The sequence below is a fragment of the Mauremys mutica genome, chromosome 1 (genome assembly GCF_020497125.1).
Source record: "Mauremys mutica isolate MM-2020 ecotype Southern chromosome 1, ASM2049712v1, whole genome shotgun sequence".
NCBI classification, from domain to species: Eukaryota; Metazoa; Chordata; order Testudines; family Geoemydidae; genus Mauremys; species Mauremys mutica.
The window spans coordinates 327331245-327343869 of NC_059072.1; the positions used below are offsets into that span (position 1 = coordinate 327331245).

At 38.5% G+C, this 12625-nt stretch overlaps 1 protein-coding gene across 9 annotated transcripts in view; it reads left to right on the forward strand.

Annotated features, from left to right (window-relative positions):
* POGLUT3 (protein O-glucosyltransferase 3) overlaps window positions 1-12625 on the forward strand; it is a 110162-nt gene that overhangs the window by 86673 nt on the left and 10864 nt on the right. For 7 of the 9 annotated variants that reach the window (XM_045018349.1, XM_045018329.1, XM_045018310.1 and 4 more), the window contains 6 exons: window positions 1007-1293; window positions 2198-2414; window positions 4535-4731; window positions 6438-6632; window positions 7758-7862; window positions 9167-11131. In XM_045018349.1, the coding sequence (XP_044874284.1) occupies window positions 1007-1293; window positions 2198-2414; window positions 4535-4731; window positions 6438-6632; window positions 7758-7862; window positions 9167-9292 (1127 nt within the window). In that variant the 3' untranslated portion in view covers window positions 9293-11131. Of the gene's footprint in view, window positions 1-1006; window positions 1294-2197; window positions 2415-4534; window positions 4732-6437; window positions 6633-7757; window positions 7863-9166; window positions 11132-11444; window positions 12354-12625 lie in introns of those variants that run through there. The other 2 variants (XR_006579703.1, XR_006579704.1) reach the window with 2 other exon arrangements.

Genomic DNA, 12625 nt, shown 5'->3' on the forward strand with positions numbered 1-12625 from the left:
GTTTTAAGATGAGATTTTTAAGAAAGGCAGTAAATTGGAGGATGAGTTCCAGATAGTTTGGAATAGCAAAAATGAAAGCAAATTTCCTCCCTGTTTCCACTACTGCTCACATGGAGAGGACAGAACCATAGCCAGAGTAGGTGCAGATGGGGTAATAGATTGATACAACAGTAGAAAATGTTAGTGCAAGACTATGAAAAGTTTTGAAAAATTCGAGTACTGTGGATGTCAAGTGAAGTTGACAGTAGATAGGTGTGATGTGGTCCAACTGCAGCAAGACTGTAGCTTCGGTATTGGTGCTGGAGCATACTTACATAATCACTAATGTGACAGAGTACAGTACTTGTTTTTAGCTAGAAGTTCATGGAATAAAGTTTACTTAAATGCTTAGTCCTTATTACAGTGTATAAATCCACACTGATCCAAAAGGACAGACTACATGATTAATTATACATAAAAGAAAGCACCTCACTAAATGTAAAGACTGTGGCACCATAAAGTTCTAAATAAAGGTTAAAATATTGATAAATGAAGCTGTACAGCTGAATAATAGTATTGATGGATGCTTTAAAGAACTATAGGCATTCTGGCTCACTGGCAGGTAGCATGACATTGGTACACAACTCTGTTTTTTCAGTAGAGATGATCGAAAAATGGTAGATATTTTCCCTGACAAATTAAAAATATATATTTTTTCAAAAATTTTCAGTTTGTGTTTGGATTTTGGCCAAAATAAAATTGTTTTGGTGATTAGTTGTTTTTGGTTTCTAAAAAATAAAAAAATGGATTTTTTATTTTTTCATCAAAAACCCAGACAATTTAGAAAGAGAAAATTTTCCAAAAAAATATTTGTTGGTAAAGATGGTCTTTTTATTCTAAAAAGCAAAAAAACCAAAAGACTTCCACCAGGTCTAGTTTTACATTTTTGTATCTATCAGGAGTCTTGGGCATTGGAAGATGTGACTATCACAGAAGTCATACATTCTCATTGCTTTGTGTTCTGCAGGGCCTGTTTATCATGAGTATTGTGAGTGTCCAGAAGAAGATTCTCAGACCTGGCAGAATATTCTCTCTTGTCCATCCCAAGAGCCTCAAGTTACTAAGGACTTCACTTCTTTTCCCACCATCAACCTTCAGCGGATGCTTCATGAAGTCCCAACAAGGTTTGGGCAAACGAGAGGTGCTATTGTTCATTACACTGTTCTCAATAATCACATCTACCGTCGTTCCTTAGGGAAGTACACAGACTTCAAAATGTTCTCAGATGAAATGTTGCTCTCATTGGCAAGAAAGGTACCAGCTATATAAGACTTCACTTAAAGACTTTTGGATCACACAGATTTGTTACCATTTGGATATTCTATTCATACTTTTATTTTCATGCAAACCTTAAATGACTGCTGCATATTTAATTATTAAACTAAGATTTTATTTTTATTTCTGCATCTGCATGATATCATCTGTTTAGGAAGCCTGATGTTACTGGTGACTAATTATCAGATCCAAAGCCCATGAAGTCAGTAGGAAAACTGCAGGCACTACGATTCTAGAGGCTTTCCAGAATTGGAACTCCAGTTACACAGATGGCTTGCAGGATTGAGGCTGTAGTCAGTGTCTTTATCTCAAATAATGCTGATCATTGTTTGATGGCTTGATTGACTGATTTTGAGAGACAAGATAGGTGAGATAAAATCTTTTATTGGATCAACTTCTGTTGGTGGAAGGGACAAGCTTTTGAGCTTCACAGAGCTGTTCTTCAGATCTGGGGAAGGTAACTAGAGTGTCAGAGCTAAAGACAAATTAGGACAGATTGTTAAGCATAGGGGTTTCACATATGCTATAGGAGGCCACTTGAAATGAAATGGACATTTAAGGGGTATCAGGCAGTTGGGTAAATAATGAGCCCATGACAACAATTTGTAACACACTTTACTGTCTGATACCCCTTAATTGCCCACTTCATTTTAAGTGGCCTCCTATGGCATTCTCCCTTCCACCATTAGAAGTTGGTGGAATAAAAGATACTTCCTCTCCTACCTTGTCTCTCTCCTATCCGGAGACCAACACGGCTACAACAACACTGAAAATGATTGATTCTTTGATACAAGAAAACTGATGACTGTACTTTACTTTTAAAGCATGAGTAGTTGAAGCATAAACCTTTTGTGTAATTGTCCTGTATTGGATATACTTCTAGGTTCGTCTCCCTGATGTAGAGTTTTATCTTAATGTTGGAGATTGGCCAATGGAACATCGAACGGCTAATGATACGCCTGGCCCTATACCTATAATTTCATGGTGTGGCTCTGTGGATTCAAGAGACCTAGTCCTTCCAACATATGATATAACCCATTCAACACTTGAAACCCTACGTGGTGTTACAAATGACCTCCTTTCTATTCAAGGAAACACAGGTAAATTAGAATTCATAGACTTTACAAATCAATTCATAACCCTGTCAAAGGCGAAGTAACAGAATATATGTAAAGAGAGATATTGGCCAAAATTTTCAAAGCCGGATAACTTATATAAATATCTAAATAAGAGTGGCCTGATTTTCAGAAGTGCTGAACACTCACAACATCCACTGACATCAGTGGGAGCTGAAAATGCTTGTATTTAGTGCCTAAATATGGATTTCAAAGTCTGACGTTAGGCACTCAGGCTTGAAAATTTGGCCTTAAATTCAGACTTTAGTTACACCCATGCAACACCATTGACTTTTAAATTAACAGTCTCCCATTTGGGTTCTGGAAACAATACTTTGTGTTAAAAAGAATCTCTTCCTCCTACAGGTATAAAAGTTCACAAAGCAGACCATAAAAATCCCTTTGAAGTGATTTATGCTCTGTCATGTTAGTATGCCAAGTACAATTATTACATTTTGCACTGGAATGTTTTTAGAAAATAAGTGCCCAGTAAAGTGTAGTTACTGTGGTTTCTTGACAGATGTAAATATCATGATTATAACTCCCTTCATCCAGTAAAGTGCTTTAGAATGCTTTAACCAAACACTAGTCCAATTCCTGAGAGGGGATTTGGGCTATTGTTGTAATTTGTTTAAATTAAACTGTGAAAATGAATGCATAACCCAGGGGTCGGCAATCTCTGCCACGTGGCTCGCCAGGGTAAGCACCCTGGCAGGCCAGGCCAGTTTGTTTACCGACCACATCCACAGGTTTGGCCAATCGCGGCTCCCACTGGCTGCAGTTCTCTGCTCCAGGCCTATGCGGGAAGCGGCACAGGCCAAGGGATGTGCTGGCCGCGGCTTCCCACCGCCCCCATTGGCCTGGAGCGGCGAACCACAGCCAGTGGGAGCCGCAATTGGCCAAACCTGTGGATGTGGCAGGTAAACAAACTGGCCCGGCCCACCAGGGTGCTGACCCTTGTGAGCCGCGTGCCAGAGGTTGCCAACCCCTGGCATAACCTTTTACAGGACAGCCTCCACTACACTGAAAAATGGAAAAATATTGTCTGTGTATAAAGAAAACCTCAAGGGCCAGGCTTTTTTTTCCTATTTATTTGTTTGAACGTTAAAAAAAAATTCTCTTTTTCCTGGGAGCCTCTATGGCTGCTTAGAGAATTAGGAATATGATGTGATGAGCACCAAAAAAATGAAATTTGACCGAGGAAGTGATGTTTGTTTAGACAGTTTAAACTCCCGCTCCTTCACCAAATACTTACTTAATTCAAATACCTGATAAACAGTTTGGACACAAGGTCTCTGTTAATGACTCAGTATACCTGTTCCTTCAATTAAGGATGGAATAAGCTGCTCCCATTCACTTCTCTGCGTCCTCCATAGAGACTACACAAACAGCACAAACAGGAAAGGCAAGATTTGACATTTTGGATATTTCTAAAAGTATAACAACAAGCAGAATGAAAGTCTTACAGGCTTTCTCTGTATATTGTAAAGATACAAAAAGGATACAACACCTTTCTTTTTTTTCTTTTTTTTTTTTCCTCTGTAGGTCACCTTTAAGTGACCCCTCAAAGGTCTGGCAAAATTGGCTGCTTAACAGAAGTTACTAAAGCTGGAGTGGAATTATGTGTTGGGATATTTGGGTGGACTTTTAAGATTGAAGGTCTCTTGCTCAGGTTTCACAGTATTCAGTACTCATATAAGTTAAAAACTAACAAAATTATTTTCTTGACAATTTGTTGAAAGACAAATAATTTTCTTAGAGACAATATAGGTGAGGTAATATCTTTTATAGGACCAACTTCGGTTGGTGGAACGGACAAGTGTTCAAGCTTCACAGAGCTCTTTGTTTCTTAAAAGAAAAGACTTAATTTTACATTTTAAGAATTTTTTTCCATGCCAAAACTTCAGGACAGGGCAAATATTTACAAGTTAGGTTTAAATGTTTCTTTAACTAACAAGTTCATAATGGAAATTTATGTTGATACCTGTTTTACCATACATGGGAGTATGACCCTGATATCATAACAAATTCATATTGAATGTACCTTAAAGATTTCAAGGCTGTCTTCTCCCCCCCCACACCCCCATCTCATTCATTATCTTTAGGCCCTTTCTGGCACAACAAAACAGAGCGAGCTTTCTTTAGAGGTCGAGACAGCCGAGAAGAACGTCTTCAATTGGTGCAGCTATCTAAGGAGAATCCAGAGCTACTAGATGCTGGAATAACAGGATATTTCTTCTTCCGAGACAAGGAGAAAGAGCTGGGAAAGGCTCAGCTCATGGGATTCTTTGACTTCTTTAAGGTTTGCCACATTATATTGCAGACATGGGCTTACTTTGCAGTTAAATGGTTACAAACTGAAGAGATGCAGCTTTCCTTTTTAATTTTGCTGATTGCATTTCAGTGTTTGAAACAGTTATGCTGCCCTGTGCATATGTGGCCATACAAAATAGATACTTTACCCATAAATAAAAACATAGTGTAAAACATCCTTTAAAAAAGCCATCCATTGTGGTCTCTGACTTTAGTGGGCTTTGGATCAGACCTTTTATTCAAATTTCTGACCCACTGTAACTGTACATTTCTTATTTAATGTGCAAACAGTAGGCATATTTTATATAGACGTAGGTGCACTGTGTATTTCAAAAACAGTTCTTGTAGCAGTGGGTCAGAAAAGTATATTGAATGTTGCTGATTTATTTGAACCTGCAACTCCTTCAGTTGCTATGTCACAGCATCCAGCTCTGAGCAGTGGGGAGGGAGAGGATGTGAAATGTCCTCTTTAACTTTGCTCATGCGCAGACATCTGCAGTCAGAGTTTCCTGGCAGCTGGATTTAGCCATGTTATTTCCTCTTCATATTCTTCAAATGTGATTCACAAAACAGGCAGGCATGGCTGGCTTCAGTGTTCTGTCTCTGTCCTCTGAAACTGCTTGTGTTATGTTGTGCCATTCATTGGGGATGGTATGAAGTCGCACCACCTCAAGCGGAAGGAGAGCATTTGGGAACTGATTCAACTCAGAGTCGCTAATATATTAAACATATTATCATTTGCAATTATTTTAAACCTTATATTTGCCTTACAAAATTTTAATTTTGATTTAGTGGCTTCACTAGAATGTAATAAATCTGCTGATCCTTATGGGAAAATGAACAGCGATCCTGTAAAGTTGCAGCAGAGTTATAAATCTCTGGAAGCACAGCTGCATTCACTTCAGTAGCTATTATATTTTTTGCCAGCTGAGATTCTGCCGCATGGATTATAACAGAAATGCTAAAAACAGAGCTCTCCAAAGTGAATGCCATATATTACCTTTAGTGCAATGTTTACTATTACTCTGTTTACTTTTAATTGAGGATAAATTTGGTCCTCTTGAAATGAGAGATTATCATGAGAGATACAGACTACAACTAGATGACAGCTTCCCTCACCCCCAACTCTATCCTTGTCCTAGCCCTCTTCTTAACAGAATGCCCATCATGGTGTCCATGTGAATTGTGGTTTTGTGATGTGAACTGAGGACAACAGGGATTAGGTTCGTCATAATAAACTGTATAATATTTGGAATTCATGTATATAAAACATGGAGCTGATATGGATGACCTGAAAAGCTTTGGTGGGAACCTAGATGAAATTGAGCCATATCCATCTTGCTTTGTTTATTGACTTCTGTGGGACTATTAGGGTGAGCAGTATTTGGCACGTTTTTAATTGACCCTGAGGTCAGCCCTGTGGGGTAGGTAAGTGAAGACACTGAGGCATAGAGGCTAAATGATTTGCCCAAAATCTTGTAAGGAATCTGTGTCAGATCCATGATTAGAATCCAAAGGTTCTTTATTACCAGTCTTGGGCCTAAACCACAAAACGGTACCTTTCTCTAGATACTTATTATTTCCAGGACATTTTGAAACTGTGCATATATCTAACATTAAATAGGTTGAAAGATGAGATATTTTGATTCAAAATATTTTTTTCTCCTTTTTTGCTTCTTTGTTTTCACTTTACAGTACAAATATCAAGTGAATGTAGATGGGACAGTAGCAGCATACAGATTCCCATACCTCATGTTGGGTGACAGTCTAGTACTAAAACAAACCTCTCAATACTATGAGCACTTCTACAGTGAATTAAAACCATGGAAACATTATGTTCCAATTAAAAGAAGCCTTGATGACTTGCTAGAAAAAATAAAATGGGCTAAGGTAAGTGTTGTTACCAACAAAGTTAAAAGAGGTAAATTGACATATAAACAAACACATTCCTAGTGGTCCTCTTCCGTTTGTATTGCTAAATCTGTGTTCTGCATCAACTCTGCACTGAGATATACACCTTTTATCTGACTATATTGCTATTATTACTTATTTAACTAAATGAAAGTAAGGCCCCAATTCAGGTAAACATCCACATTCAGGAAAGCACTTAAGGCTTAACTTTAGGCATGTGCGTAAATGTTTTGCTGTAGAACAACTTTAAACAAATTTTCAGATCTTTAAAGATTGCTTTCAAACTTCGGATTACTTTTTTTTTTTTCTTCAAAATGCTGTGATCAGAGTAGAAATTATTAATGCAGATATCCTGTTCAGATGTACCAAAATAATACCTTCCTGTAACGTAGAATGAGAGAGACGGGCTATTTATAAATATTCCAAACATTATTGTGGTGGTGTAGAATATAGTTGAAACTAGCAGTGTGAGAAACACAAGAAATGTTTCAGTTCTGAGTACTGTAGTTGTTCACAAAGGACCAGATGAAGGGCCCTACAAGCTTTGAAATGAAGCTCTAAAACTCTTGAATACAAGTACATGAATAAAAGTGCTTAGTACACTACCCACATCACCAAAACACATTCCACGTGTGTTATCAAGGATGGTTCAGTTGAAATGCTTCACAAAGAACAAAGCTGGAAACAGAAACACTTAATTACATGCTGTAGGAAAAGACAAAAACTACAGCTCTGTATTCTGTGTAACCAAATCTGTGTGAGAGACCTCAGACCTGCTTATGAACTGGGCTGTGACTTGGACAATACAGTAGAGCAGTAACTGACTGATTTTTTCCAAATATATACAATTGGCCACCAATACTCTTACCAGCAGCCCTAAGGATATCAATGTCTTTGTGACCATGCAAGTATACCGATAAATTCTAAAAACCTGGAACTAAATACTGTGTTCTTGCACTATATTGGTAATTGTACATTGGATAGCATTCCAGCTATTACTACAGATCTGAACAGCCCTCTTAATGAGAGTTATTATGCTAGAAGGGAATTGAGTGATTCACTGATTGCTCTATTATTCACTGCTGTTTCTTTCCAATTTCTCAGGTAAATGATGAAGAAGCTAGGAAGATTGCTAGAGAAGGACAGTTAGTTGCAAGAGAATTACTGCAGCCTCACAGGTTTTACTGCTATTACTACAAAGTGTTCCAGGTTAGTACAGTGTGTCATTTGGTTACGTTTTCACCTAGCTGCTACTAGTTCTAGCACTACAGTTTTCTATTCAGTCCACATATCTTAAGACATTGTTCATGATAGGTTGTAAGGGATCATCCAAGAACTCTGGCTGAATGTACCTCATTATTATTGGGATGCAATCTGAGCTACCAGCAGTCCTACTGTGAAAGGGGTCTCATGACTTCCCACCCCGACCCCATCTGCTTTCTATTCTGTGTTTTATAGTGCTTTATTTCTGATTAAGACAGGTGATCTTCCGTTGGCCTTTGACCCTTTGGCTAGTGTTCCTCCTTTTGCTAGCTCCAACTTCATCCTCTGAACCAATGTCCCAACATGGCATTGGTTCTTTGGGTGGCCCTGGTTCTGGTTACTGGAAAAGGAAGCCCTGGCAATATGGCAGCTGTGCTGCCAGGTAGCAGGGCAGGCCAGAGACCCAAGTCTGTTGCAGATGGCACTAGTCTCACACTGATTCTGGGGGATCCATGGAATTTGTGGACTGTTCCGTGGCCTGTTTCTTGGTGGTGAGCAAATCATACTCAGCAATGTAACAATTACGGAGAAAACTGAGAACCCCACAGGGATCCTCCCTTTTAGCTTCCTTCTATAGATTTGCTCCTGGGAATGGAAGGTTGGGCCCATTATTAATCGAATTACAGAGATATTGTGAAAGAAGGAGTAACAGGAATTGGTCACAGCCTGTGGAGCAGAAAGAGTGTTGTCCACAGAAATGGGGTTAGCAGAGGAGACTTGGGAAGCATCTAAGATGACAACTGGCCATCCAAGAGGGTATGTGAAAGAGCTGCAGGATAGATCCAACCAGTTTGTGCATGGTGTGATATACATTACTTTCACTTCAAGAAGCAGAATTCTAATTTGACTCAGAAACCCTCTACTCTCTATGGGTATTGAATTGCTTTGCTGTTCTGCTATACAGAATCAGATCTCCTATGAATGCACACATTAATGACATCACTTTTTGGACTGTTTAGTATGCAAAAATATGACTGATCATTTGCATGTGTTTATATTAAGCAGTTTCATACTGTTGATGACAGTATTAAAGCTGATATTTAATAGGACATAAGACAAAACATTAAAGGGAGTTCCAGATCCAGTTTAGTTTATTAGTAGGTGTTTCAATGAAGACCTAGTAAACAGACTGTAAATGATGTAGGAAGCAGTGTTTAAAGCAAGGCTTGACAATGGAAGAGAGGAGAATTCTGTTACATGAATTACATGCTATTGTGTCAGCTCTCTTAAATGTCACTTACATATTTCAGAAATATGCCAAGCACCAAGCCAGCCAACCTGAAATAAGAGATGGAATGGAACTTGTACCTCAACCTGATGACAGCACCTCCATCTGCAATTGCCATAGGAAAAAGCCTTTAAGGGAAGATCTATAACTGTACCAAATGAAGAAAACCACTCCGGTTTCACTAATAATGCAAAAATATACATGGGATTTAAGCTGTGAAATCTAGGACATACTTGTGCACTGGGGAACATTCTTGGTTAAGTACTCTTAATGTATTTGCATACCTTTATTCACTCTGCCTATGATATACAAGTTAGTGTAAGTTCTTCTACAGGAGCATTTATCACACAACAGAACAGTATTAGATTTCTCCATTAAGTCATCTACTGATTTCTATTTTCTACTGAAAATAACTTTTTAAAACCAGAAATTATTCTACCACAGTATTAAGCTGAATGCTATATATACAGCAGATTTGTAACCATAGACACAAAGTGGATCATTTTAGGTTTACAAGTTCCAAATCTGGTATTACCATCTGATGTTTATTTGATGGTCCATGTCAGATAAATCTTGTGATCTCCATTCAGATCCTAGTGACAAGTTGTCCAAATCAAGAGTCAGATTGGGGGTAAAAAATGGTGGTGATCTTCCAACCTCCACCTGTGACCAAAATGAGATACCTTCACCCCTACTGTAGATAGTATAGATATTCAAAATATGATCCTAATATGGTCAGGGCACTTGCCTGAAACTCAAGAGACCTGGGTTCAGTTCCCTGCTCTGCTACAGAGCCTATGCCGGTATAGCTACTTAGTGCAGACACACACTGTACGCCAATAGGAGGAGTTCTGCTAGCATCGTAATACCTCCTCTCTGAACATTATCAGCTATGCTGATAGCAGCACGCTTTTGTCGGCATAGTTGTGACAACACTGGGGGCTTTGACAGCATCGCTATGTCAGTTGGGGGAGTGAGATTTTTCCAGCATAATTTTGTAGTATAGACCATGTGTTAGTCCTAGCCTACACTTAAAATTTAGATTGACCTAGCTATGTCACTCAGGTGTGAAAAATTCACACCCATGAGTGGCGTAGTTCAACTGACCCAACCCCCAGGTGGATTACCTACATAAACAGAAAAACCCTTTTATTGATGTAGGAAGTCTAGGCAAATAGGCTCTATCTAAACGTCAGTAATTACCATGTTTAAACATACTGGTAGCCAAAACATATTGTATGTTTTTTCCTTGTCTATTTGGACAGAAAATACTGCTCTAATCATGTTAGAGAGCCACATTTTAGCCTAGTGATATATACAAACATGGTTACAAATAATTTCCCCATTCACACAGGCAAAAATAGCCACATCTTAAAACATGGTTTGGACACTCGTATGGCTACTATAATTAATCATGGTTATTTTTGTAGTGCACGCAGGGTCATAGAAGAGAAAAATAGAAAGTTGCCATTTCCAATCACACTACCAAGGGAAAAAAAATTTCTTTTGTTCCATGTCCCCCTTCTCCCTCCACTCCAGCACCCCTCCATCTACACCCCACAGTTATCAGTGCTAGATTTGAATAGAAAAAATATTTCAGTGCTGTCTTCTAGATCAACAAAATGCCCTCTCCACTCTTTACAGACACTAAAGTATTTGGGCTTTGTATAATGTCTGGGCTTTTTACATATATTGTAATGATCTTTTTAGTTGTATAGTATTTTAAAAATGGGTGCATCTCAAATGTCTTTTGAGGGAAATACATTGTAAATATTTTTAGAACCATTGATAGGGTGAAAAGGCCAGGAAAGGGTTAAGGGCTACTTGTCTGTCACATGACTCAGGGGATTTAAGGAAGGGGTTTGTCTTCTTTCAGAAAGGCAAGGGGGAAGCTTGGTGGTGGTGGTCAGGGGAATCACTTTGTTTTTATGTAACTCATGACTTTCTGTGTTTGAACAATAAATTGGGTCCTGAGGCCTACCATGTATTAGAGGTGAACCTTTTCCCACAAAACAACCTGCCCCTGCTGAGTCAAGCACCTTAAATGCTTAGTACAACCCCAATTTAGTCAAAGTATTTGTGGAAGGTGTCAAAACAACTGGGTAATTGCTGTGTGACTGGGAAAATGACTCATGAGGGATATGGTGTATTACCGTAATTTAGATATGAGGGGGGTTTTGGCTGTTGAGTGAGGGGACGGGAGCTCAGATATATGTAGCTATTCTGAATGTGTGAAAAGGTATTTTCAGGGTGGCTCTTGTTTGACTGTCAAATATTTATTTTTCATTTTTCTGATATAGGCACATGGAAAAAAGCAAAACACGGCATAGACACTTGTATCTGCTATACAGAACCAAGAAAATGGAGGGGAAAATATATAAAATAAACAAACCAGTTCATTTAGCGCTGATGTTGCATGCTTTCTTCAGAACACAAAACTCACAACTTCTGTATTAGAACAATAATGATTATCAAGCATGGAACATCTGGACTCTGGATGCTCTGCTTGCAATCCTTCGTTACATTTCCTTAGATGAAACATCTTGCACTACCAGTCACATTCCAGGGTTTAGTTCTACACTGGAATAAATAGTTTGAGTTTTATTTGGCATGGAGATAAGTCCTAGAAACCAACCAGAACCACAAATATAGTTCAGTCTGCTAAACAAATTTGGCTCCAGAAAATACATGTGGCGTTCATTTGCTGTCATAAAGCTTCCTACATCCAGTCCAGAAACGGGATTACACTGCTGAACCAGATACCTGAAATCAGGTTTCTGCTGCTTCTTTCTTTTCCATGTGCAGCACATTTATTGTCTGTCTTCCATGGTAACATATCAAACTCTACATTTCTGTACTATGCTGACATGACCTGACTAGTATGCCCTTTACCAGACAGAATCAAGATTTGTGGAGTTTAGCATGTTTATGTAGCATTGTCAATCTACTTTTCATTTGTATTGATCAGTATTTAAAAAAAATACATTACTGTGCTAATCAAGGGAAATTAAGCCACAAATTGTCATACCTGATGGATGAAACAACAATTTTGTTCACGTTTCAGAACAGAGATCTGAAAATGAAAGGTCTTCATAACAACAATATGCTTGGGGGAAATTTCTTTGTGAATATCTGTGTAGGAAAAGATTCCAGAGTGGTAGCCGTGTTAGTCTGTATCAGCAAAAAGAATGAGGAGTACTTGTGGCATCTTAGAGACTAACAAATTTATTTGAGCATAAGCTTTCGTGGGCTAAAACCCACTTCATTGGATGCATGCAGTGGAAGATACAGTAGGAAAATATATATACACAGAGAATATGAAAAAAATGGGTGTTGCCATACCAACTGTAACAAGGGTGATTAATCAGCCACACTATCAGAGGCTCATTCACCTGCACATCTACCAATGTTATATATGCCATCATGTGCCAGCAATGCCCTTCTGCCATATACATTGGCCAAACCAGACAGTCTCTACACA